Source organism: Manacus candei, unplaced genomic scaffold (assembly GCF_025592945.1).
Source record: "Manacus candei isolate 608988 ecotype Guabito, Panama unplaced genomic scaffold, ASM2559294v1 h1tg000112l, whole genome shotgun sequence".
NCBI lineage: Eukaryota > Metazoa > Chordata > Aves > Passeriformes > Pipridae > Manacus > Manacus candei.
Genome location: NW_026138160.1, coordinates 449181 through 474207, shown reverse-complemented (window position 1 = coordinate 474207; position 25027 = coordinate 449181). Strand labels below are relative to the sequence as shown.

Genomic DNA, 25027 nt, shown 5'->3' with positions numbered 1-25027 from the left:
CAACAAGCAAAACCTAAACTCTCCACTTTCACATGACACCTGGGAATGGACCAGGCAAATGAAATGTACCTTGTCTTTCCAAAGGATCTGCAGAGAGTGTACAGAGAGAGGACAGGGTGAATGAGACCAGTACAACTTCCATGAGAGCACTTTAAACAGAGAACAGGGTCAAACCCTGCCAGCAGAACCTCAGCTGAGTGAAGCAAAGGGTGCCTGTCACAGACAGAAGGGAGGAGAAAGACAAAAGGATGTTTCATGGCCACTCTCATGGAAGTCCTTGGGAATGTGGGCAGAAAGAACAAGAGCAGTATCCAGTTCATGAAAACTTTACCACAAAAAAACCACCCAGAAATGACACAGGTTCACATCACCTGCCTGCACGGGAAGACACCAGCCCTTGATCTGAGCCTTCTGCCTGCAATGATGTCTTTATGTCCTGGAAATCCTTGGGCCTCTCATCCCAACACTTACAGAATTCTTCCTACGGGAAAGCACGTGGAATGCACAGGAAATGAAAAGGCAGCAGTGCAGGAAAACCAGGACACAGCCCCTACCATTAGCTGGGATGGTTCACATTTGACATGAGCTTGTCAGAAAATTATGACTTGCACAAAGGTGCCTGTGGGCCTGAGGCAATGCAGGACTGCTATAAAAGGCAGCCCAGGTCTCTGCTCTCTCAGCTTCTCTCATCACCTCCTCCTTGGGAATCAGGTGAGTGGACAATGCCTGTCTTCTTCTTCTGCTTCAGCTGATATGGGCTGTGTTAGCCCAGGGCTGGGAGCTGCTTGTACTGGGAGAGGGAAGGGAGAGAAGGTGTTGTGCAGAGAGAGGCTGGGACTTGGCTGAGGAGGCTGCTGGGCTTTGGGCTGGGCAGTGTCATGTGGTGCAGGAGGTGCCTTGTCTGCAGGGGAGTTGGGTGCAGGGCTGCTTCTCATGTGTGTCTGCTTTGTGCTTCTCCCTGCCCTGTGTGCCAGGTGCCCCTGTGAGCCAGAGACATGTCGTGCTGCCAGCCCTGCAACCCTTGCTGCCAGCCCTGCGGCCCGACCCCGCTGGCCAACAGCTGCAATGAGTGCTGTGTCAGGCAGTGCCAGAGCTCCACCGTCGTCATTGAGCCGCCGGCTGTGCTGGTGACCCTGCCCGGGCCCATCCTCAGCTCCTTCCCACAGAACACCGTGGTGGGATCCTCCACCTCCGCTGCCGTTGGCAGCATCCTCAGCTCTGACGGAGTGCCCATCAACTCCGGGGGCTTTGACCTCTCCTGCATCACCAGCTGCTACCGTGGCAGATGTCCCCCCTGCTAAAGCCCCTGCAAACCTCCTTGGCCAACAACCTGCAAGACCTCTCATCATGCTGCTGCACTGAAAACACAACGCTGGGACATTGCATTTAGACTTTATGGCTCTTGTTTCCTTCTTCTCCTCTCTTCTCTCTCTTCCCTTCCTTTCCTGTCACCAGCACCCAATGCCACCCTCCTGGGGACCTTTTGGCCTCCCTGCCTCTGCAGCCCAGGCAGAGGGACACCCCCCCTGCATCTTCGGGGCTGCTGCTGGTGCCCTCTGTGAGCCACCTCCTTTGCTTCTTTAGACTCAATAAAGTTGTTTTGCATCCAAACCTGGGCCTATGAGTCCTCCTTCCTTCAGTGGCAACTCTTCCATTCAGCTTGGAGAAAATGATGAACAGAGTCGAGGGTGGGACTCCTTCCAGTTGATTTTCCTTAGTGCCCTTTCCCCTGGAGCTCACAAACTTATTCCCTGGGACTCCACAGCAAAGACCATCAGGCAGAAGATGGCTCCAAGAAGTGTTAGGAGTGGGAATGGGAAACAGCAATGCCTGAACACAGCCCACAACCTCATCCCTTCCTACACCTCCCTTACATTGACTGTTCTGCCCAGCTTGTGTCCAGACAGGCAGGGTTGGGATGTTTCACATGTCAGGATTGGGATCAGACACACAAGAGAGCTGAGTGGGATCAGCTGTTCTATGGAGCCCTTTGTAGGTGGATGTACCATGAAGAAAGCTGTGGTGCTGTGAAAAGCCTGCACTAGAAAAGAATCCTGGCAGGAATATCCACTGCCGTGGAGAGAAACCCAGAATGGAGCAGGTCCTACTGCCAGGACCTGTTACCCTATCAAAGAGTATGGCCAGTCTTCGCGAACGAAGATTTGGGAAAGGTCATTACCCTTTGAGCCTGCACAGTGGATTTTTTTAGGTGAGACACAGTGTGTGCTGAACTGAGCCCACTCTTTAATCCTAAGGTTCAACTGCTGGGCCGAGTGAAGCTTGGACGGTGGCAGCGAGGTCCCCAGGACGCAGGTTTGTTTAGAGTGACCTTAGATGGATGGCCTTACACGGCTGACGAGCTCCATCTGCCCGGAGGGGTTCCCTGACCGGGAATCGAACCCGGGCCGCGGGGGTGAGAGCGCTGCATCCTGACCACTAGACCACCAGGGAGCCCCTTCCCTATCAAAGAGTAATGCTGGAGTATTTTGTTCCTGAAGAACTGCACCTGTGAATGACTAGGAATCAATATGGGGAAAATGTCAGAAGAGAAAAAAGATGTACAGTCATTGAAAGGACTTTATGATACAGACTTTACAGTTATTATGTATATACGCATTGTATCCTTCCCCAGACTTTGTATTTCCCGGGCATGTTCAGGCTTGTCCGCTCCCCTGCTTTCCTGTGGATTGGCTGGAGAAGCTGCAGAGAGGGGACAGCCTCCATTCGCCCCTTCTCTCCCCGGATCCTCCCACGCTCCTCCTCTTTTGCCCGTGTCCCTATCCTGGTTTGTCCCCGTGCTTGTCTGTCTCATGCTCCGCCCTATGTTCTGGCCCTTTCCCCTCCCGAGCTGATAAAAGATCGCGTGCATGCGTGAATAAAGCATTCTACCTGCATCCTACCTTTGTGTCCCGGACCTGTGTGGTGCCACAGTCGCATCCCCCCCCTTTCGGACCGCGGCATGCACCCTTTGGAAATGACCCACCCTGTAGCAGGGGACCCACAGTGGAGCAGGGGAGCAGAGTGGCAGGAAGGAGTGCAGAGACTTCCAGAATGGGCTGAGCACAACCCCCTTTCCCTCTCCCCCTGTGCCTCTGGTGGAGGGAGAAGAAGGTGGAGAAGTGTAGGGATGAATAACTCTTTTTGTGGAAGATTTTGTTACTGAGAAGTTAGTTATTATGCTTAGGAAAGGCTTCCCTTGCCAGCTTTTGCAAAATATTGCAGTTCTCTCCCCTCTTGCATTGCAGAAGCTCACTCTCTGATGGGAGAGGAGAGAGCAGATGCCATAGGCCTTCTCGTTCCAGCAGGGAGAGTGGGGGGAGCAGACATAATGGAAACTCGAAGGAGGAAACAGGAGGTGCCTTTTTCCACTGGAGGCCAGGTGCACCACCTCATCAAGAAATGGTCCTTGCATCTGAAATAAAACTTATTTTTTAATCATTCCACAGTCCTGGCATTCTTGGGAAGATTACCTGCACATGTTTTACCTTACAAGAAGTCTTCAGCAAAGCTGAGACCAGGAAGAAAGGAGGCTGGGGGGAATGTGGGTTTAAATTTGCTAATATTTCACTTTACCCAACTCCATGGGAAATTTGCAATAAGTTAAATATATTTCCCCAACATGAATCACCTTTTTCTGGGACAGTAATTGCTGAGTGTTTCCCCTGACCTTACTTTGACCCCTCACCTTGGCATTGTATTTTCTGCCCTCACCCAGCTGAGGATGGGCAGTGATAGGATCTCTTCATGGGCACCAGGCCATTTGCCAAGATCCACCCATCATGACCTTGAAACACCTTGTTTACTACTTCTCTGAGCAGCCTGAACTCTGCTGGTTGCCTGGGGGAAGAGACCCACCCCCACCTGGCTACAACCTCCTTTCAAAGAGTTGTAGAGAGTGAGGAGGTCTCCCCTGAGCCTCCTCTTCTGCAGGCTAAACCCCCCCAGCTCCCTCAGCCTCCCCTCACAGGATATACCCTCTAGGCACTTCACCAGCTCCATTGCCCTTCTCTGGACTCACTCCAGCACCTCAATGTCCTTCCTCAGCTGAGGGGCCCAGAACTGGACACAGCACTCGAGGTGTGACCTCACCAGTGCACAGTAGACAGGCACAATCACTGCCCTGCTCCTGCTGGACACTATTCCTGATACAGACCAGGATGCCCTTGGCCTTCTTGCCCACCTGAGCACACTGTGGCTCATGTTCAGCCATATCCACCAGCAGCCCCAAGTCCTCTTCCACTGGGCCTCTCTCCAAGTGCTCTGCCCCCAGCCTGTAGAGCTGCAGGGGGTTATTGTGGCCAAAGTGTAGGACCTGACATATGGTCTTGTAGAACGTCACCCTGCTGGATCGGACAATGTATCCAGCCTGTCCAGATCCTTCTGCAGAGGGAATATTCCATCATAACTCCCTGATAGCTTCACAGCTCCTGCCAGCGAGACCTGCTCCATTGTTGGCTTCACTCTTCTGCAGTGGACATTCCTGCCAGGAATCTTTTCTGGAACAGGCTCTTCACAGGGTCGTGGCTTTCTTCACGGTACATCCACATGAAAAAGGCTTCCATAGAACAGCTGATCCCAATCCAGTCTTTTAGGTGGTTGATCCCAATCCTGACATGTGAAACATCCAAACCCTGCCTGTCTGGACGCAAGCTGGGCAGAACACTCAATGTAAGGGAGGTGTAGGAAGGGATGAGGTTGTGGGCCGTGCCAAGGCATTGCTGTTTCCCATTCCCACTCCTAACACTTCTTGGAGCCATCTTCTGCCTGATGGTCTTTGCTGTGGAGTCCCAAGGAATGTGTTTGTGAGCTCCAGGGGAAAGGGCACTAAGGAAAATCAACTGGACGGAGTCCCACCCTCACCTCTGTCCATCATTTCCTCTGAGCTGAATGGAAGAGTTGCCACTGAAGGAAGGAGGACTCATAGGCCCAGGTTTCAATGCAGAACAACTTTATTGTGTCTAAAGAAGCAAAGGAGGTGGCTCACAGAGGGCACCAGCAGCAGCCCCGAAGATGCAGGGGGGTGTCCCTCTGCCTGGGCTGCAGAGGCAGGGAGGCCAAAAGGTCCCCAGGAGGGTGGCATTGGGTGCTGGTGACAGGAAAGGAAGGGGGAGAGGGAAGAGAGGAGAAGGAAACAAGAGCCATAAAGTCTAAATGCAATGTCCCAGCGTTGTGTTTTCAGTGCAGCAGCATGATGAGAGGTCTTGCAGGTTGTTGGCCAAGGAGGTTTGCAGGGGCTTTAGCAGGGGGGACATCTGCCACGGTAGCAGCTGGTGATGCAGGAGAGGTCAAAGCCCCCGGAGTTGATGGGCACTCCGTCAGAGCTGAGGATGCTGCCAACGGCAGCGGAGGTGGAGGATCCCACCACGGTGTTCTGTGGGAAGGAGCTGAGGATGGGCCCGGGCAGGGTCACCAGCACAGCCGGCGGCTCAATGACGACGGTGGAGCTCTGGCACTGCCTGACACAGCACTCATTGCAGCTGTTGGCCAGCGGGGTCGGGCCGCAGGGCTGGCAGCAAGGGTTGCAGGGCTGGCACTGCTGGCACTTCTCAGGGCACGACATGGCTGGAGCCTGGGGCTGCACCTGGCACACAGGGCAGGGAGGAAGCAGAGCACACGCACACCTCAGCAACAGCCGGCAAAGCACCACCAGGAAGTCAAGGCAGCTGCTGCTGCTTGGGGAGGGAGAGGCTCTGCAGGGGCCAACCAGGGAGCCTTTCCCCGAGCCCAGCAGGGCCTTCAGAGATCAGACAGGCCCAGGCTGCTCCTGCCTCAGCTGTAGGAAAACAGCCCCCTCAGCCCAGCCTCCGCCTCTGTCCCTAACAGACGCTCTCCCCTCTGCCCACACGACCACCATCCCCGAGCACTCCCACAAGACCAAGGAGCAGGGATGGGCTGCAAAGCTCGACCCTGTGCTAGAGAGGGGGGAGGAGAAAGGGGCTTCCCACTCACCGGCTTGCTGAGGAGAAGGAGGTGACAGAAGGGGTTGAGAGAGCCACCAGTTGGGCTGGCTTTTATACTGGCCCCACAGTGCCTCAGGGCCCAAAGGCCGTGCTGCATAAGTGACAATTTTCCTGCATGATCCCAAGGAACGGAAACATCCCAGGGAATGAATGGTATGGCATGAGGTGGTGATTCCCACTACCCTGACTTTGCATTTCCTGGCCTACATCATCACCTTTCCCTCATGGACACTTCTGAGTGCAGGTCTGAGAGGTTTCAGGATTTCTGGGGGCAAGGATGTGTCAGTATGGGCAGAAGTGATGACCTGAGTGCACAAGGGATACAGAAGAGGCAGGTGATTCCAGCCTGGGGCACTCTGGTCCTGCTGACAGGAAAATTCCCAGCTACTCAAATGCCTCCAGGCTTTGGCTCATCACCCAAGGGCTCCCCTGAGCTGTGCCAGAGTTCACCTCTGATCCCAGCCATGGCTTCTCCATGAGACAGGAGCAGGGACCCTGGGAAACAGCTCCGTGCCCCAAGGCTGCCTGCAGGTAGCATGAGGAGTGATGGCCTGGGGTCAGGATTCTCCTTGGTGAGACCTGAGTGCCGTGGCCCTCTCCAGTTGTCACCAAAAACCAGTAAATAAGCTCATGAACCAGTCTGTTAGGTTAGAGTCGACACCCTGCTGGGTGAGTGTGAAAAACTCCACACAACATGCACACCCAGCAGCCAAACAGACCAGGTTATATACATAAAGCTAGCACATATTCATCAAATTTTTATTACTTATTCATTACAGTTCCTAAATCTATGCATTTACATTAAATATATTTGTGGACTGTTTTGGATATTTGTAGGGGTCTTTTGAGAGTTTTTGGTCATCTCTTGGGAACGTCCCATTCCCCATGTTTTCCTTTTATGGTTCCAGATGTTCTAGTGAGTTCTCTCTCCTTGAGAGTATCTCAAAGACGTGGTCAGGTCATAACGAACTTCTCTTATCAATCTTTGTTCTGACACACAATCCTTGTTCTCAAAACTAAGACATTTGAGAGTCCATATCAATCACTGATATAGGGAAATAAGGAAGGGATTGCTGGCACAAGACTGTAAGTCACAGATGGAGGGAGTTAACACAAAGCCACATCAAACTCAGGCATTTGTACTAAGCACTGTGTGGTACAAAACTAAGTATTAACCATGAATATAGGGATCAAACACTACTGTGCTAAACTTAAAAGATATTTTTCACATCTTCACCAAAGGCTACATAGACTCTTTTTAAAGAAATATCACTTTTTCAGTAACGAGCTCTCCTCAGAAAAGGGGGAGCTGGGACTGTGTCAGTGCCCGGCACTGTTGAGCAGGGATGTCACTACAGGCCTTGGAATGGTTGGGCTCAGCCATGAGCTCAGACACAGCTGAGGACACCCCCGCAGGCACTGACACATTCCCAACCTGCCCAGGGAGCACAAGGACAAACCCAGATGCACAGACACAGCAAACATGCCCAAGGACTCACAAAGCAGGTTGCACACAAGTGCTCTCCCCTGTGCACAGAGAGACACTGCAGGCCAGAGGCTGCCAGGGGTGTGTTCCCAGGGGAGCACAAGCACAGGGATGTGCAGACACTCACACGCTCCAGGGCACAGTCACACTCCCCCACCCATTACTGGGGATCAGCACAGGGGGCAGAGGGGATGGGAAGGGATGGGAGTGAGGAGCTGCCCGGGAGCTCCCTGCCAGAGCAGGGAGGGGGCCTCTGAGCAGCACAGATGCTCAGGCAGCAGTGCCAGAGGAGTCTCAGGGACTGTCCAGGCACAGGAGGAAGCCAAAGTGTTTTGACCAGCGGGGCAAGACCCACATTCAGGGGAGGACTTTGGGTGATGAGCCAAGGAACGGAGGGCTGGGGGCAGCCGGGACCCTTCCTGCCAGCAGGAATTACAGAAGTCAGGAAGCATTACAGAAATCCACCAGAGTGCCCCAGGCTGGCATCACCTGCCTCTTCTGTATCCCTTGTACACTCAGGTCATCACTTCTGCCCATACTGATGCATCCTTGCCCCCAGAAATCCTGGAACCTCTCAGACCTGCACTCAGAAGTGTACATGAGGGAAAGGTGATGATGTAGGCCAGGAAATGCAAAGTCAGAGTAGTGGGAATGACCACCTCATGCCATACCATTCATTCCCTGGGATGTTTCCGTTCCTTGGGATCATGCAGGAAAATTGTCACTTATGCAGCACGGCCTTTGGGCCCTGAGGCACTGTGGGGCCAGTATAAAAGCCAGCCCAACTGGTGGCTCTCTCAACCCCTTCTGTCACCTCCTTCTCCTCAGCAAGCCGGTGAGTGGGAAGCCCCTTTCTCCTCCCCCCTCTCTAGCACAGGGTTGAGCTTTGCAGCCCATCCCTGCTCCTTGGTCTTGTGGGAGTGCTCGGGGATGGTGGTCGTGTGGGCAGAGGGGAGAGCGTCTGTTAGGGACAGAGGCGGAGGCTGGGCTGAGGGGGCTGTTTTCCTACAGCTGAGGCAGGAGCAGCCTGGGCCTGTCTGATCTCTGAAGGCCCTGCTGGGCTCAGGGAAAGGCTCCCTGGTTGGCCCCTGCAGAGCCTCTCCCTCCCCAAGCAGCAGCAGCTGCCTTGGCTTCCTGGTGGTGCTTTGCCGGCTGTTGCTGAGGTGTGCGTGTGCTCTGCTTCCTCCCTGCCCTGTGTGCCAGGTGCAGCCCCAGGCTCCAGCCATGTCTTGCCCTGAGAAGTGCCAGCAGTGCCAGCCCTGCAACCCTTGCTGCCAGCCCTGCGGCCCGACCCCGCTGGCCAACAGCTGCAATGAGTGCTGTGTCAGGCAGTGCCAGAGCTCCACCGTCGTCATTGAGCCGCCGGCTGTGCTGGTGACCCTGCCCGGGCCCATCCTCAGCTCCTTCCCACAGAACACCGTGGTGGGATCCTCCACCTCCGCTGCCGTTGGCAGCATCCTCAGCTCTGACGGAGTGCCCATCAACTCCGGGGGCTTTGACCTCTCCTGCATCACCAGCTGCTACCGTGGCAGATGTCCCCCCTGCTAAAGCCCCTGCAAACCTTCTTGGCCAACAACCTGCAAGACCTCTCATCATGCTGCTGCACTGAAAACACAACGCTGGGACATTGCATTTAGACTTTATGACTCTTGTTTCCTTCTCCTCTCTTCTCTCTCTTCCCTTCCTTTCCTGTCACCAGCACCCAATGCCACCCTCCTGGGGACCTTCTGGCCTCCCTGCCTCTGCAGTCCAGGCAGAGGGACACCCCCCCTGCATCTTTGGGGCTGCTGCTGGTGCCCTCTGTGAGCCACCTCCTTTGCTTCTTTAGACTCAATAAAGTTGTTTTGCATCCAAGCTGTGCTCTCCAAGTCCTCCTTCCTTCAGTGCCAACTCTTCCGTTGATCTCAGGGAAGAAGGTGGAGGAAGGGAGAGGGTGGGATTCCCTTCAGTGAATTTGTCTTTGAGTCCTTTCTTTTGGAGCTGAAAAACACGTCTCCAGTTGTGAGTGTTGTGAGGCACTCGAAAAAGTTTCCCAGAATTGTTGTAGATGCCTTAACCCTGGAAGTGTTCAAGGTGAGATTCAACAGGGCTTTGGGTAATCTGATTTAGTGGGTGGCATTCCTGCCAAACTGTGGAGGGTAGGGTGTGTGGAAGTAAACGGTCACGAAGTTCCCTCCCAACCCAAATAACTTCTGATGATATAAGTTTTCACAGAGGAATCAGCAGTGTGAAAAATGTACTCAGTGTTGGGCAGCGTTGAGTCCCTTCTGGAGAGTTGGAACTGACTCTCACACACACAGGGCAGGAACCACTGGACTCTTCTCACAGAGCCCAGCCTGGCAGCCTTCTCCCCCAGCTCCCAAACCTTGCCACATTTCCACAACACAATGGGTCCAATGCAGAGTAAAGCACAATTAGATGAATAACAAGTTCAACTACAAAGCACCAGCCCAGGCATCAGACAGGGATGAATGTAAATGTGAATAACCTAAAGAAAAGTGATAGCACTGCTCCCTAGGCAAAGAGGGAATTTGCCTGGCCTCTCTCTTGATGGAGGAGATGGGTTTGATCCATTTGGCCCCAAAGCACATGTCCCTGCCTGCCTAGACACAGTTGCTGGCAACTCTGATTCAGCTTTTTGGGGAGCTATGGAAGTCCTGGTGCTCAAACACCAAAACGAGTCCACAGCTCTTTGACTGTCCCAGTGCCACCCAGAATGTCTGTCCTACATCTCCCCGCAGAGCGACATCTCGACCCTGATCCCTTCAGTTCCACACCCATTTGGCACAGGGTCTCAGCAACATTCCGCCAACAGGGAATTGATTCAGGGATCAGGGCCTGCACAGCGGGCAGGAGTTATTGGCTTTCCCCCTGAACAGAAAGCAAGAAATGGAGGGTGCAGGAGGCAGAGGTTGCATTTCGGTTCTCTGGACACTCCTCTGCTGGGTCGAAGGCAGCACCATTCAGCTGTAGATTGGCTCCTTCTGGTGGGGCAACCGGCTACTCTGTGATGCTCACGGACACACCAAGGGCAGATCCAGTGCTGGAACCTTCCACTGCCTTCCTGATGGGGATCCCCCACACACAGACTGACACATGTGTGCCTTGAGTCCTGCAAAAATCTGAACCCTCCGACATACATACAAACATAGACACTCATAGACATATCGAAAAACATAAAAAAGTGGGAACTCGGTTGAAAATATGTAGGGAACACCTCTGATAGAAGAGGACTTAAGTAACCTGGGAACAGACCAGGCCACAGAAATGCCCCTTGTCTTCCGAAGGCACCTGCAGAGAGTGTACAGAGAGAGGATGAGGTGAATGAGATGGGCACAATTTTCGTGAGAACACTGTAAATATACAAGAGGGTCAACCCCTGCCAGCAGAAGCCTGAGTGAAACAAAGAATGAGTGTCACAGAGAGAAGGGAAGGGAAAAAGAAAAGGATGCTTCATCTCCCCTCTCATGGTAGTCCTTGGGAATGCGAGCAGGAAGCATGAGGGCAGAGCCCATTTCATGACAACGGCACCATAGGAAAACCACACAGACATGACACAGGTTCTCATCACCTGCCTGCACGGGAAGACACCAGCCCTTGATCTGAGCCTTGTGCCTGCAATGATGTCTTTATGTCCCGGAAATCCTTGGGCCTCTCATACCGATTCTTCCAGAAGTTTTCATTTAGGAAAACACGTGGCAGAAACCAGGAAATGAAAAGGCAGCAGTGCAGGAAACCAGGACACAGCCCCTACCATTAGCTGGGATGGTTCACAACTGACATGAGCTTGTCAGAAAATTATGACTTGCACAAAGGTGCCTGTGGGCCTGAGGCAGTGCAGGACTGCTATAAAAGGCAGCCCAGGTCTCTGCTCTCGCATCCACTTCTGTCATCTCCTTCTCCTGGGGAATCAGGTGAGTGGGAAAGCCCTTCTTCTTTCCCTGCTACAGCTGATATGGGCTGTGTTAGCCCAGGGCTGGGAGCTGCTTGTGCTGGGAGAGGGAAGGGAGAGAAGGTGTTGTGCAGAGAGAGGCTGGGACTTGGCTGAGGAGGCTGCTGGGCTTTGGGCTGGGCAGTGTCATGTGGTGCAGGAGGTGCCTTGTCTGCAGGGGAGTTGGGTGCAGGGCTGCTTCTCATGTGTGTCTGCTTTGTGCTTCTCCCTGCCCTGTGTGCCAGGTGCCCCTGTGAGCCAGAGACATGTCGTGCTGCCAGCCCTGCAACCCTTGCTGCCAGCCCTGCGGCCCGACCCCGCTGGCCAACAGCTGCAATGAGTGCTGTGTCAGGCAGTGCCAGAGCTCCACCGTCGTCATTGAGCCGCCGGCTGTGCTGGTGACCCTGCCCGGGCCCATCCTCAGCTCCTTCCCACAGAACACCGTGGTGGGATCCTCCACCTCCGCTGCCGTTGGCAGCATCCTCAGCTCTGACGGAGTGCCCATCAACTCCGGGGGCTTTGACCTCTCCTGCATCACCAGCTGCTACCGTGGCAGATGTCCCCCCTGCTAAAGCCCCTGCAAACCTCCTTGGCCAACAACCTGCAAGACCTCTCATCATGCTGCTGCACTGAAAATACAACGCTGGGACATTGCGTTTAGACTTTATGGCTCTTGTTTCCTTCTTCTCCTCTCTTCTCTCTCTCCCTTCCTTTCCTGTCACCACCACCCAATGCCACCCTCCTGGGGACCTTTTGGCCTCCCTACCTCTGCAGCCCAGGCAGAGGGACACCCCCCCTGCATCTTTGGGGCTGCTTCTGGTGCCCTCTGTGAGCCACCTCCTTTGCTTCTTTAGACTCAATAAAGTTGTTCTGCATCCAAACCTGGGCCTATGAGTCCTCCTTCCTTCAGTGGCAACTCTTCCATTCAGCTTGGAGAAAATGATGAACAGAGTCGAGGGTGGGACTCCTTTCAGTCGGGTTTTTTTTATGCCCTTTCCCCTGGAGCTCACAAACTTATTCCCTGGGACTCCACAGCAAAGACCATCAGGCAGAAGATGGCTCCAAGAAGTGTCAGGTGTGGGAATGGGAAACAGCAATGCCTGAACACAGCCCACAACCTCATCCCCTCCTACATGTCCCATTGTTTGCCCAGCTTGCGTCCAGACAGGCAGGGTTGAGCTGTTTAACTTTTGAGGACTCCGATCAGCCACACAAAAGAGTTGAGTGGCATCCGCTGTTCTATGGAGCCCTTTGCAGTTGGATATACCATGAAGGAAGCTGTGACCCCAGGAAGAACCTGCTCTTGAAAAAATTCTTGTCAGGAATGTCCACTGCAGTGGAAAGAAGCCCACAATGGAGCAGGTCCTACTGCCAGGACCTGTGAGCCTGTTGGGGAGAAACAATGGAGCATTTTGTCTTTTAACAACTACATCCTTTGGAAATGTCCCACACTGTAGCCGGGAAACTACAGTGGAGTAGGGGAGTAGAGTGGCAGGAAGGAGTACAGACTTCCAGAATGGGCTGAGCACAACCCCCTTTCCCTCTCCTCCTGTGCCACTGGTTGGAAAGAAAGTAGAGAATTTGGCAGTGGAGCTGAAAGCAGGTAGAAGGAAGGCTGGGGAGCAATGTGGGTTTAGATACAATCTCATTTCTGGGAGCTGTAGGGTGTGACAAGGTGTCCCCTGAGCCTCCTCTTCTGCAGGCTAAACCCCCCCAGCTCCCTCAGCCTCCCCTCACAGGATATACCCTCTAGGCACTTCACCAGCTCCATTGCCCTTCTCTGGACTCACTCCAGCACCTCAATGTCCTTCCTCAGCTGAGGGGCCCAGAACTGGACACAGCACTCGAGGTGTGACCTCACCAGTGCACAGTAGACAGGCACAATCACTGCCCTGCTCCTGCTGGACACTATTCCTGATACAGACCAAGATGCCCTCAGCCTTCCTGTCCAGTTGGGAACAGTCTGGCTCACGTTCAAAAACTGTTGACCAGCAGCCCCAGGTCCTCTTCCACTGGGCCTCTCTCCAACTGCTCTGCCTGTAGAGCTGCAGGGGGTTATTGTGGTCAAAGTGTAGGACTCAGTAATTAGCTTTGTAGGCCCTCAGTGTTGGCTTGGCCCATGTATCCAGCCTGTCCAGATCCTTCTGCAGAGGGAATGTGTAGCTCCATGACAGTGTAACAGCTCCTGCCAGCAAGACCTGCTCCACTGTCAACTTTACACTTCTGCAGTGGACATTCCTGCCAGGACTCTGTTCTGGTGCAGGCTCTTCACAGCGTCATGTCTTTCTTCATGGTACATCTGTCTACAAAGGGCTGCATGGAGTAGCTGATCCCACTCAGCTCTTTTGTGTGGCTGATCCCAGTCCTGACACGTGAAACACCTCAGCCCTGCCTGTCTGGACACAAGCTGGGCCGAAGAGTCAGTGTAAGGGAGGTGTGGTATATCACTGAAATCACAGATCAACCAGGTGGTGTGCAACTGGTAAATCCCTTTATTCACAGGCTGACATGGTTTTATATACCCACATGACATCACATATTTCCCACAGTTCTAGGCGAGTCCTTACAGTGGGCATTCTCCGTAGAGCCCTTCTCCGGGGGCTTTATACAAAGACTACATTTTCCATGCTTCCGTGCGACACCTTCCGATACAATGTTAACCTATTCCACTACAGTGTATCAAGACATGAGGTTGTGGGCTGTGCCCTGGTATTGCTGTTTAACATCCCCTCTCCTTACACTTTTTGGGCCCATACTTTCCCTCATAATCCTTGCTGTGGAGTAGCCACAGATGGGTTTGTCAGCTCAAAGGGAAAGAGCACAAATTAAATCTACTGAAGGGAGTCCACATGTTTTGCTGCGCCCCCTGGAAGCAATGCCACAGAAGGAAGAAGGACTCATACGATTAGGCTTGGATGCAAAACAACTTTATTGAGTCTAAAGAAGCAAAGGAGGTGGCTCACAGAGGGCACCAGCAGCAGCCCCGAAGATGCAGGGGGGTGTCCCTCTGCCTGGGCTGCAGAGGCAGGGAGGCCAAAAGGTCCCCAGGAGGGTAGCATTGGGTGCTGGTGACAGGAAAGGAAGGGAAGAGAGAGAAGAGAGGAGAAGAAGGAAACAAGAGTCAGAAAGTCTAAATGCAATGTCCCAGCATTGTGTTTTCAGTGCAGCAGCATGATGAGAGGCCTTGCAGGTTGTTGGCCAAGGAGGTTTGCAGGGGCTTTAGCAGGGGGGACATCTGCCACGGTAGCAGTTGGTGATGCAGGAGAGGTCAAAGCCCCCGGAGTTGATGGGCACTCCGTCAGAGCTGAGGATGCTGCCAACGGCAGCGGAGGTGGAGGATCCCACCACGGTGTTCTGTGGGAAGGAGCTGAGGATGGGCCCGGGCAGGGTCACCAGCACAGCCGGCGGCTCAATGACGACGGTGGAGCTCTGGCACTGCCTGACACAGCACTCATTGCAGCTGTTGGCCAGCGGGGTCGGGCCGCAGGGCTGGCAGCAAGGGTTGCAGGGCTGGCACTGCTGGCACTTCTCAGGGCACGACATGGCTGGAGCCTGGGGCTGCACCTGGCACACAGGGCAGGGAGGAAGCAGAGCACACGCACACCTCAGCAACAGCCGGCAAAGCACCACCAGGAAGCCAAGGCAGCTGCTGCTGCTTGGGGAGGGAGAGGCTCTGCAGGGGCCAACCAGGGAGCCTTTCCCTGAGCCCAGCAGGGCCTTCAGAGATCAGACAGGCCCAGGCTGCTCCTGCCTCAGCTGTAGGAAAACAGCCCCCTCAGCCCAGCCTCCGCCTCTGTCCCTAACAGGCGCTCTCCCCTCTGCCCACACGACCACCATCCCCGAGCACTCCCACAAGACCAAGGAGCAGGGATGGGCTGCAAAGCTCGACCCTGTGCTAGAGAGGGGGGAGGAGAAAGGGGCTTCCCACTCACCGGTTTGCTGAGGAGAAGGAGGTGACAGAAGGGGTTGAGAGAGCCACCAGTTGGGCTGGCTTTTATACTGGCCCCACAGTGCCTCAGGGCCCAAAGGCCGTGCTGCATAAGTGACAATTTTCCTGCATGATCCCAAGGAACGGAAACATCCCAGGGAATGAATGGTATGGCATGAGGTGGTCATTCCCACTACCCTGACTTTGCATTTCCTGGCCTACATCATCACCGTTCCCTCATGGACACTTCTGAGTGCAGGTCTGAGAGGTTTCAGGATTTCTGGGGGCAAGGATGCATCAGTATGGGCAGAAGTGATGACCTGAGTGCACAGGGGATACAGAAGAGGCAGGTGATTCCAGCCTGGGGCACTCTGATCCTGCTGACAGGAAAATTCCCAGCTGCTCAAATGCCTCCAGGCTTTGGCTCATCACCCAAGGGCTCCCCTGAGCTGTGCCAGAGTTCACCTCTGATCCCAGCCATGCCTTCTCCATGAGACAGGAGCAGGGACCCTGGGAAACAGCTCCGTGCCCCAAGGCTGCCTGCAGGTAGCATGAGGAGTGATGGCCTGGGGTCAGGATTCTCCTTGGTGAGACCTGAGTGCCGTGGCCCTCTCCAGTTGTCACCAAAAACCAGTAAATAAGCTCATGAACCAGTCTGTTAGGTTAGAGTCGACACCCTGCTGGGTGAGTCTGAAAAGCTCCACACAACATGCACACCCAGCAACCAAACAGACCAGGTTATATTCATAAAGCTAGCATGTATTCATCAAATTTTTATTACATATTCATTACAGTTCCTAAATCCATGCATTTACATTAAATATGTTTGTGGACATTTATGGATATTTGTAGGAGTCTTTTGAGAGTTTTTGGTCATCTCTTGGGAACGTCCCATTCCCCATGTTTTCCTTTTATGGTTCCAGATGTTCTAGTGTGTTCTCTCTCCTTGAGAGTATCTCAAAGACGTGGTCAGGTCATAACGAACTTCTCTTATCAATCTTTGTTCTGACACACAATCCTTGTTCTCAAAACTAAGACATTTGAGAGTCCATATCAATCACTGATATAGGGAAATAAGGAAGGGATTGCTGGCACAAGACTGTAAGTCACAGATGGAGGGAGTTAACACAAAGCCACATCAAACTCAGGCATTTGTACTAAGCACTGTGTGGTACAAAGCTAAGTATTAACCATGAATATAGGGATCAAACACTACTGTGCTAAACTTAAAAGATATTTTTCACATCTTCACCAAAGGCTGCATAGACTCTTTTTAAAGAAATATCACTTTTTCAGTAACGAGCTCTCCTCAGAAAAGGGGGAGCTGGGACTGTGTCAGTGCCCGGCACTGTTGAGCAGGGATGTCACTACAGGCCTTGGAATGGTTGGGCTCAGCCATGAGCTCAGACACAGCTGAGGACACCCCCGCTTCAGGAGGCCCTGAGAGGTCAGAAGATTCCCAAACACACAAGGCAGTTCCTGTTTCTCCAGGCTGAGTTGTGCTGGGTGAGAAGCCTTAGACAGAAGATGTCCATAAGGATTGGGAGTAGGAGATGGGAGAAATTACCTTGGCTTGAGCCCAGAGCCTCCTCCTCACCTTCTCATTCATCTCAAGGAGTGGGCCTGGCATGAATGCACAGCATCATTTCTGATGGCCCAGTCTCAGCAATTGCAGGCAGTGGAAGGTCTGCTTGTCCCAAAAGCACAACCCTCTTCAGCCATGGGAGTACAATATTGAGGCACTGTTTGATGCAGAGGAACCCTGGGTGGTCCCAGAACCCTCAGGAACACGGTCAGGTCATGAGAGAGTTTTAAGGTTTCACGTAATTATTGCTCAGGTATTTAAACACATCCCCAACCACGAAGAAAATGTCAAGGAGGACATTTGGCCATTCATATCACTGGGGCTGTAAACATGATCTTTTCACTGCCCTTATCAGAATTACCTCCCCTTCCTAACAGGGGAGGTAGAGAGGCTGGAAGGCTTTGGGGTGGACTCCCATCAGGCTCACTGTGCAAGCAATTTGGAGAAACAGAAATGGGAGGTTGAGTGTCACCAAAGGGGCTCAAATACAAGAAACATCAGGAGAAGTAGAAGGGGGAGTGCCTGGCCAATGCATGGGGAAGAGGAGAGGAAAATGTCAAGAATAAAATTACCTCAACCAAAAAGGAAGAACACAACAGTTCCTTTCTGCAGGCTCCTTCTTCCTCACATTTTTCCCCTGCTCCAATGTGAGTTCATCCCACAGCCTGCACTTTTTCAAGGTCTGCTCCAGTGAGAGTCCCATCCAGAGGCTGCAGCCCTTCAGGATAAGGCCACAGCTCCTGCAGCCAATATCCATCTGCTCTGGCGTGGGGTCCCTTCAGGGGCTGCAGTGTGCAGATGTGCTCTCCATCGTCTGTCCCATGGGCTGCAGGGGAATCTCTGTACCATCACTGGAATTACCTCCTCCACCTTCTTCTCTGATCCTTGTGTTTGCAGGAATTTTTAATGCAACAGACTTGTTTTGGTTTTCTTCATTCCACATTTCCTGTCCAGTGTTTTGCCTTTTCTTTAATATATTTTCATGAAGGCTTGACCGGTGTCACTGACAGGCTCAGGCTTGGCCACCATTCTTTACCTGGCTGGAACTGGCTTTGTAAAACATGGGGACAGTCCCTGGGATCTTCCCACAACCTCCTCTCTGTTACAAAAACCTTGTCACATAACAATGGCTATAAGGGAGTATAAAGCAAATTTAGGTGAAGACAAAATTCAGCTGAAAAGAACCAGGTTTAATAGAGTATAAAGCAAATTTAATTTAATTAATTTAAAATTCAACAGAAAAATTAACATTTCAGGCTACAATAAGGGATAGATTTAACTTTGAATAACCTAAAAAAAAAAAAAAAAAAGATATTATTACCCATGCTGTAAGATTTGGAGAGAAATACTCCAAAAGCACAGCCATCTAGTGTCCTTGGTAGATCCACTTCATGTCTTTGGCAAGATGAACAGATGGAGCTAGTTATGGCCATTTCCATAATGTTTTATCAGGAGATCTTAACTGCTGTATTCTACATTCTGCCTTTTTGAACCCCTGGGGCACTTTCCCAAAGGATTTTGCCTGAAAGGTCACCGAGGGAACAAAAATCTGCCCTTATGGAGTTCAGGGTTGCAGTTTTGCTCTCTGTTCTGCGCAGTCACTGCACACTGCAAACAGGGAAGCTGCCCCAGCTTTTCCAAAACCTCGGTAAGATCACAGGTCTACAAGTGTGCACAGATTTTATGTTGTCCTGCTCTTGTTTTGGCTTGGGCTTTTGTCTTACACATGTCTGGGGTCAAGTTGGAAAGACAAGTGAGTGAGTCAGAGAGTCAGGGTCAGGAGGGGTTTCATAACAGTATTCAGGGTTCAAAAATATCCAACGATCACCAGGTGTGTTCACAGAGATGAGGAAGCTCCCAGGTCAAGCTGGGAAGTCACACATATGTCAGAGTCCAAACCAAGATTATCCAGATACAGGCACAGATCTGTCACAGCTGCAGACATTACTGAGTACTAGAACATAAGCTTGAAAGCTGCTCTGAGGGGAACTTGGCTCTGGCTGAAGCCTCCCAGCAGCACCATCTGGCAAAGAGCTCAGCAAGACCACCAAAGGGAAGGGGACAGCACTCTGCTGTGCTACCTCTATGCTGGGTGTGTCCATCCATCCTACATCTCACAGGAGAACAGCACCTGAACATCAGTCCCTTCTGTCCAGTACCCCTTTGCTGGGAGGTCTTGGCCCTGCCTCACTGAGCACCAGGCTGATGAGCTGTAGAAGTGCAACTGGTGTTGGCCTGGGAACGAGGAGCCTGTGTCCCATCCCAGTCACCAGCAACACTCCAGCATAAGGGATCCACTCAATGATAACAACCTGCAGAGGTGGGCACAATTTCTTGGCCTTTCTCCCTGAATATAAAGCAAGAAATGGAGGCACAGGAGACAGAGGCTGCATTTCTGTCCTAGTTTTTTAGGTACCTCTCTGCCAGGTTGAAGCCATGACCATTCAGCTGTAGATTTCATAGCAACTTCCTTTCCTTATGTCAAGAGAAACATGCTTCTCTGTGGAGATCATGAAGACACCAGGCAAAGGTCCCACTCTTCATACACACCTGCATGGAATAATGCAAAGATCTACATGCTCACACAGAGTCAGCAAAAAGTCAAGCAGACAGGGAAGATATGCAGGGCTGGGGACCGTGCTGAGGACATCCTGGGGACAAGTGTGGCAGAAAAGGATTCAGGCACCATGGAGAACAATCGGGCCCTAGACATGCCTCTGGTGTTCCCAGAAGATCCCAGAGAGTGCACAGAAAGAGAATGAGATAAATGAGCCAGCACAATTTCTCTGAGAGCACTGTTGGTGTAGCAATAGGGTCAAACTCTCCCAGCAGATTCTCACCTGAGTGAAACAATGAGCGACTATCACAGCGAGACGGGAGAAGCAAGGGAAAAGGATGTGTCATGTCTCCTCACATGGCAGACCAAGTACGAGAGTGATGCCCATTTCCTGACAACTTTGCCAAAAACAAGACCACAGGAATGACCCAGCTGAACATCATCTGCATTCATGGGATACCAACAGCCCTTGATCTGAGACTTCTGACAGCCATGAACATTCTTTCTGCCCCGGAAATCCTTGAGATGCTCATCCCAGCACTTCCAGAAGCTTTCATATAGGATGGCATGCCAGGAAATGAAAAGGCAGCAGTGCAGGAAACCAGGACACAGCCCCTACCATTAGCTGGGATGGTTCACAACTGACATGAGCTGGTCAGAAAATTATGACTTGCACAAAGGTGCCTGTGGGCCTGAGGCAGTGCAGGACTGCTATAAAAGGCAGCCCAAGTCTCTGCTCTCGCATCCACTTCTCTCACCTCCTTCTCCTTGGGAATCAGGTGAGTGGGAAAGCCCTTCTTCTTCTGCTTCAGCTGATATGGGCTGTGTTAGCCCAGGGCTGGGAGCTGCTTGTGCTGGGAGAGGGAAGGGAGAGAAGGTGTTGTGAAGAGAGAGGCTGGGACTTGGCTGAGGAGGCTGCTGGGCTTTGGGCTGGGCAGTGTCATGTGGTGCAGGAGGTGCCTTGTCTGCAGGGGAGTTGGGTGCAGGGCTGCTTCTCATGTGTGTCTGCTTTGTGCTTCTCCCTGCCCTGTGTGCCAGGTGCCCCTGTGAGCCAGAGACATGTCGTGCTGCCAGCCCTGCAACCCTTGCTGCCAGCCCTGCGGCCCGACCCCGCTGGCCAACAGCTGCAATGAGTGCTGTGTCAGGCAGTGCCAGAGCTCCACTGTTGCCATCCAGCCCTCCCCCGTGGTGGTGACCCTGCCCGGGCCCATCCTCAGCTCCTTCCCACAGAACACCGTGGTGGGATCCTCCACCTCCGCTGCCGTTGGCAGCATCCTCAGCTCTGACGGAGTGCCCATCAACTCCGGGGGCTTTGACCTCTCCTGCATCACCAACTGCTACCGTGGCAGATGTCCCCCCTGCTAAAGCTGCTGGCAACGTCCTGGGGCAAGAACCTCCAAGACCTCACAACATGGTGCTGGACAAGAGATAGAGCTTTAGACCTTTGTATTTAGAACATCTCTTCATCTCTGTCTTCTTCTGTAAAGGGTGGCAGGAAGCATCCAGCCTCCTCTCTCTCTTTCCTTTGCTTTCTCTGTCTCCTCAGGCCAGCCCAGGGGGACCTGTGACCCTCCCTCCCTCTGCCGGGCAGGCAGAGGGACACCCTGCATCTTAGTGGCTGCTTCTGGTGCTCTGTGTGAGCTTCTCTTCTTTAGTCTTATTAAAGTTGTTATGCATCCAAGCCTGGGCCTCTGAGTCCTCCTTTGTTCTGTGGCAACTCTCCAGTCTGCTCTGGGAGAGAAAGGTTTCTTTTTGGAGAGGATTAGCTTGGGGTAAAGGGAGCCCTTTGTCATTCCCAGAGGAAGGAGGTGGTAGGGACTCACTTCACTGGGTCATTTTTTGCGCCCTATCCCTTGGGGGTGAAGGAGATATTCCTGGTTACTCCACAATCAATGGCCACCAGTCCTTGCAGCCTTGCTACATCTCTTCCCAGGTGAGCCTGGAGCACTGCACCCTGGAACACATTCTGTGGATGGGGAGCCACCCAACCATTGCTGACTTTGAGTGAGGAGCCCATGGTTGCAGAAGGTCAACAGATGAGGTCAGCAGCCCCTTTTGCTCCTGGGCAACAGATCTCTCATGAGCTTTTTCTAGGGTAGAAGGTTCAAATAGATGATGACTCCAAAGAGTGGCAGGAGTGGGGAGACTATAATATGTGGGAAAAGTCCACAGTCTCACCTCTTGCTTCCCCTCTCTTCTGTTACCTGGTCTGGGGTCCACGGCCAGCACATGTGGGCACAGGTCAATGTATCTCATAGCAGCTGGCAGGGCCCTGGTGCTGTCCACATACCCAGGGCTGAGGTAATTCCCAAGTTGGGATTGGTATCAGCCACAAAATGGAGTCCCCACTCCTGGTGAATCCAACACCCCCACGGGGCACTGCAGCTCCCAGAGTGCCCGAAGACTCCGTGGCTGTGCTGTCGTACTTTGTCTCCTTCAAACTTGAGGCAGGTGTTTGGTCCTCTAAATTTGCACTACTGCCAGATGCCAGCTCTGTTCTGGAACAGGTCTTTGCAAGAACAGTAACTCCTTCCATCCCCCTTGGCCATTGTCATGACAGAGAAATTGCCCGAGCAGCCAGGGATCAGGAAACCTAAACCTGATGGAATTAAAACTAGTCAGGGACATCAGGTGCAATAGGGAAAGCTTCTAGGGGTATGCTGGTGATGAAAGGAAAACTAGGGAAAATGTGGGCCCTCTCCAGAAGGAAACAGAAGACCTATTTACCCAGGACACAGAGAAAGCTGAGGTACTCAATGACTTCTTTTTTGCCTGATCTTCACTGAGAAGTGCTCCAGCTACACCACCTGATTTGCAGAAGGCAAAGGCAGGGACTGGCACAGGTTGCCCAGAGAATCTGTGGCTGCCCCATCCCTGGAAAAGCTCAAGGCCAGGTTGGACAGGGCTTGGAGCAGCCCAGAATAGTGGAAGGTGTCCCTGCCCATGGCAGGAGGTGGAATGAGATGATCAATAAGGTCCCTCCAACTCAAGCCGTTCTGGGATTCCAGATTTTTTTCTAGGATTTTCTAGGATTTTCTAGGATTCTTGGATTCATTAACACAAGACTTGAAGGGACACTGAGTTTGCCAATGACGGTAAATTGGGAGGAGCTGTCAACTCCCTCGAAGGCTCGGAAGCCCCGCAGAGAGACCTCGACAAATGAGGGACAAATGAGAGGGCTGGGCAATCACCAACAGACTGGGAATGAGAGGCTGGAGAGCAGTGCCAGGAAAGGGCCCTGGGGGTCCTGGTGGGTGGCCAGTTGGCCCTGAGTCAGCAGTGCCCTGGCAGCCAGGAGGGCCAACCCTGTCCTGGGGGCATCAGGCCCAGCATGGCCGGCCGGGCCAGGGAGGGGATTGTCCCGCTCTGCTCTGCCCTGGGGCGGCCTCACCTCAATATTGGGGCACTCTGGGGGGACACAATGGAAGGGAGAGATTGAGCCATTAGAGAGTGTCCAAAGGAGGGCAATGAAGATGGGGAAGGGCCTTGAGGGGAAGGTGTGTGAGGACACTGAGGGCACTTGGTGTGTTCAGCTGGAGAAGAGGAGACTGAGGTCAGACCTCTTTGGAATCTTCAGTGTCGTCACGAGGGGCAACGGAGGGGCAGGTACCAATCTCTTTACTCTTGTGGCCAGTGACAGGAGTCAAGGAAATGGATGGAGCTGAGTCAGGAGAGGTTTAAATTGGATAGTAGGAAAATGTTTTTCACCCAGAGGGTGGCTGGGCACTGGAACAGGCTCCCCAGGGCAGTGGTCACAGCAACAAGCCTGTCTGAGCTCAAGAAGAGTTTGAACAACACTCTCAGGAACATGGTGGGATTGTTGAGGGATCCTGTGCAGGGCCAGGGGTTGGACTGGATGATCCTTATGGGTCCCTTCCAACCCAGCATATTGTGTGATTGTATGATTCTATGTCCATTGGTGGGTTTCACCTTGGCTGGCTGCCAGGTGCCCACACAGACTTTCTCAATTTCAACTCATAGGTCAAGATAAAGACAGAGAGATCAAAGACCAGTGACTCACACAGGCAAAACAGACTTGACTCGGGAAAGATTAATGTGTATTATTACTGATTTAAAATGGAATCAGTGCACTGGGTGACTCACCAGTGCCAGCTCATCTCCATCTCCTCATTCTGCCTGGAACACCAGAGCCTTTTTTCAGGAGGAATCTATTCTCCAACAAAGCTCACATACTGACAGGATCTGCAGCAACATAACAGAGGGCAGATCTGTGCCACCAAGGTAGGAAACTTCTCCCCATGCTTAGCTTTGCTGGTGGAAGTTCTAGGCTGGGTGGAAGGAAGGCACAGCCCCCGAGTGTGTACTCAGGGACCCAGGAGCTATCTAAGATGATGGGGAATTGGAAGTGGGGTTTAAAGTTCTCATACTGGTTCTTTGGGTCCCTCAGACCTCTGGAGGTGTCCTTGTCCCAGCACACAAGGAACGGGCTCTACAAACCGGCCTCTGGAAGCTCTGAACAGGAAAACAGGGAGCTGGGGCCCAGCACAGCTTTCCTCTGGGGACACCCTGCCAGGAGGTGCCAGGCTTTTTTTCGCAGTGGGATCCACACTGGTGCATCCTGAGAACAACACCCCTGTTTGTGTGTGAGAGTCAGAAAACCACCTGGCAGCCTCAAGAGTAGAGCTTCTGGAAACAACCCAGTGGGGAAGGTGAAGGAAGTGAGGAAAAGAAAATATTTGTTCTTATCTTGCCTGAAACATTCCCTCTCTGGATCTTCCTTCTCTGACAGTGAATCATTTTGTTTCCTCAGCCAACAGCCCACTGAACCTTTTCAAGGAGGACACCCTAAGGGAGATCCTGCAGATGACCATGTGGAAGAATCACCCCCTGAGCTTTCTTTCTGTAGACACAAATTTCCAGCTGAAATGTAGACAATGAAGTGCAGAAGATGGGAACATGTTAACTAGCAGGTTAGTGCAGACCCTCTGTCTGCATTTCTCAGTGATCATCTACCTTCCCACCCCTCTCAGGAACAAGACATTTCGTTTCTTCAGGTGCTTCATTCTCTTTGCCTCTTTCTGATTCTCCCTATTCTGTCTGTCTTTCTGACACCCCCCAATTTCCTACAAATATTAAGCTCTGCCTGTCACTCCAGAAGGCTTCACTGCCAACACAGGCACTTCTACGCCTTCAGAAAGGAAAACTCAGCTAAAACTTCACTGCAGCTACCACAGCTGAATTTATAGACTTCCAACACAGCTGCTCTCCAAGGTCAACTCCACCAAATGGACTTCACATGACACTGTGCACAGAGGGAAAAGCTCATTCCTAGAAATGGAATTTTCTGCCAGGAGATTGGGTGCAGCAAAGCAATGGTGATTCCCCTGAGATAGAGGAGACACATGAAAAGCAATGGAACAGCTTGGGGCATGGGTGGGAATATGGTTGAACAGAAAATCCTGCCCAGTCTCAGGCTGATGAGTCTTTTCCACATGCTGAGGGTTTGGCTGATGTCCAGGTGCTGGGAATGGATTTTCCCTCCCCAGGCTATTTTGATTAGGAGATAAAGCCACAAGAGCTGTCAGTTCTCACAACAAGGGCTCCTTTCTTAACTGTGCC

General features: G+C 52.5%; 6 protein-coding genes across 6 annotated transcripts; 4 read left to right on the top strand and 2 right to left on the bottom strand.

The window, feature by feature from the left end:
- Nucleotides 1–821: 821 nt before the first annotated feature.
- On the top strand, nucleotides 822–1397 carry LOC127461730 (feather keratin Cos2-2-like). Its single transcript, XM_051769776.1, has one exon. It carries the CDS (start codon nucleotides 996–998, stop codon nucleotides 1299–1301), a length of 306 nt encoding a protein of 101 aa, XP_051625736.1. The 5' UTR covers nucleotides 822–995; the 3' UTR covers nucleotides 1302–1397.
- Nucleotides 1398–5127: 3730 nt separating this feature from the next.
- LOC127461706 (feather keratin Cos2-2-like) lies at nucleotides 5128–15566 on the bottom strand. Its single transcript, XM_051769748.1, has 3 exons — nucleotides 15536–15566; nucleotides 5950–6175; nucleotides 5128–5581 (listed from the first exon to the last, which is right to left on the bottom strand). The coding sequence occupies exons 2-3, from the start codon at nucleotides 6055–6057 to the stop codon at nucleotides 5237–5239; spliced, it is 453 nt and encodes a 150-aa protein (XP_051625708.1). The 5' UTR covers nucleotides 6058–6175; nucleotides 15536–15566; the 3' UTR covers nucleotides 5128–5236.
- Nucleotides 8671–8994, top strand: LOC127461716 (feather keratin Cos2-2-like). The gene has a single exon (XM_051769759.1). The coding sequence runs from the start codon at nucleotides 8671–8673 to the stop codon at nucleotides 8992–8994; it is 324 nt and encodes a 107-aa protein (XP_051625719.1).
- On the top strand, nucleotides 11470–11951 carry LOC127461721 (feather keratin Cos2-2-like). The gene has a single exon (XM_051769765.1). The coding sequence runs from the start codon at nucleotides 11644–11646 to the stop codon at nucleotides 11947–11949; it is 306 nt and encodes a 101-aa protein (XP_051625725.1). The 5' UTR covers nucleotides 11470–11643; the 3' UTR covers nucleotides 11950–11951.
- On the bottom strand, nucleotides 14597–14953 carry LOC127461717 (feather keratin Cos2-2-like). The gene has a single exon (XM_051769760.1). The coding sequence runs from the start codon at nucleotides 14918–14920 to the stop codon at nucleotides 14597–14599; it is 324 nt and encodes a 107-aa protein (XP_051625720.1). The 5' UTR covers nucleotides 14921–14953.
- A 4940-nt stretch (nucleotides 15567–20506) lies between the features above and the next one.
- On the top strand, nucleotides 20507–20812 carry LOC127461747 (feather keratin Cos1-2-like). Its single transcript, XM_051769798.1, has one exon. It carries the CDS (start codon nucleotides 20507–20509, stop codon nucleotides 20810–20812), a length of 306 nt encoding a protein of 101 aa, XP_051625758.1.
- Nucleotides 20813–25027: the final 4215 nt, after the last annotated feature.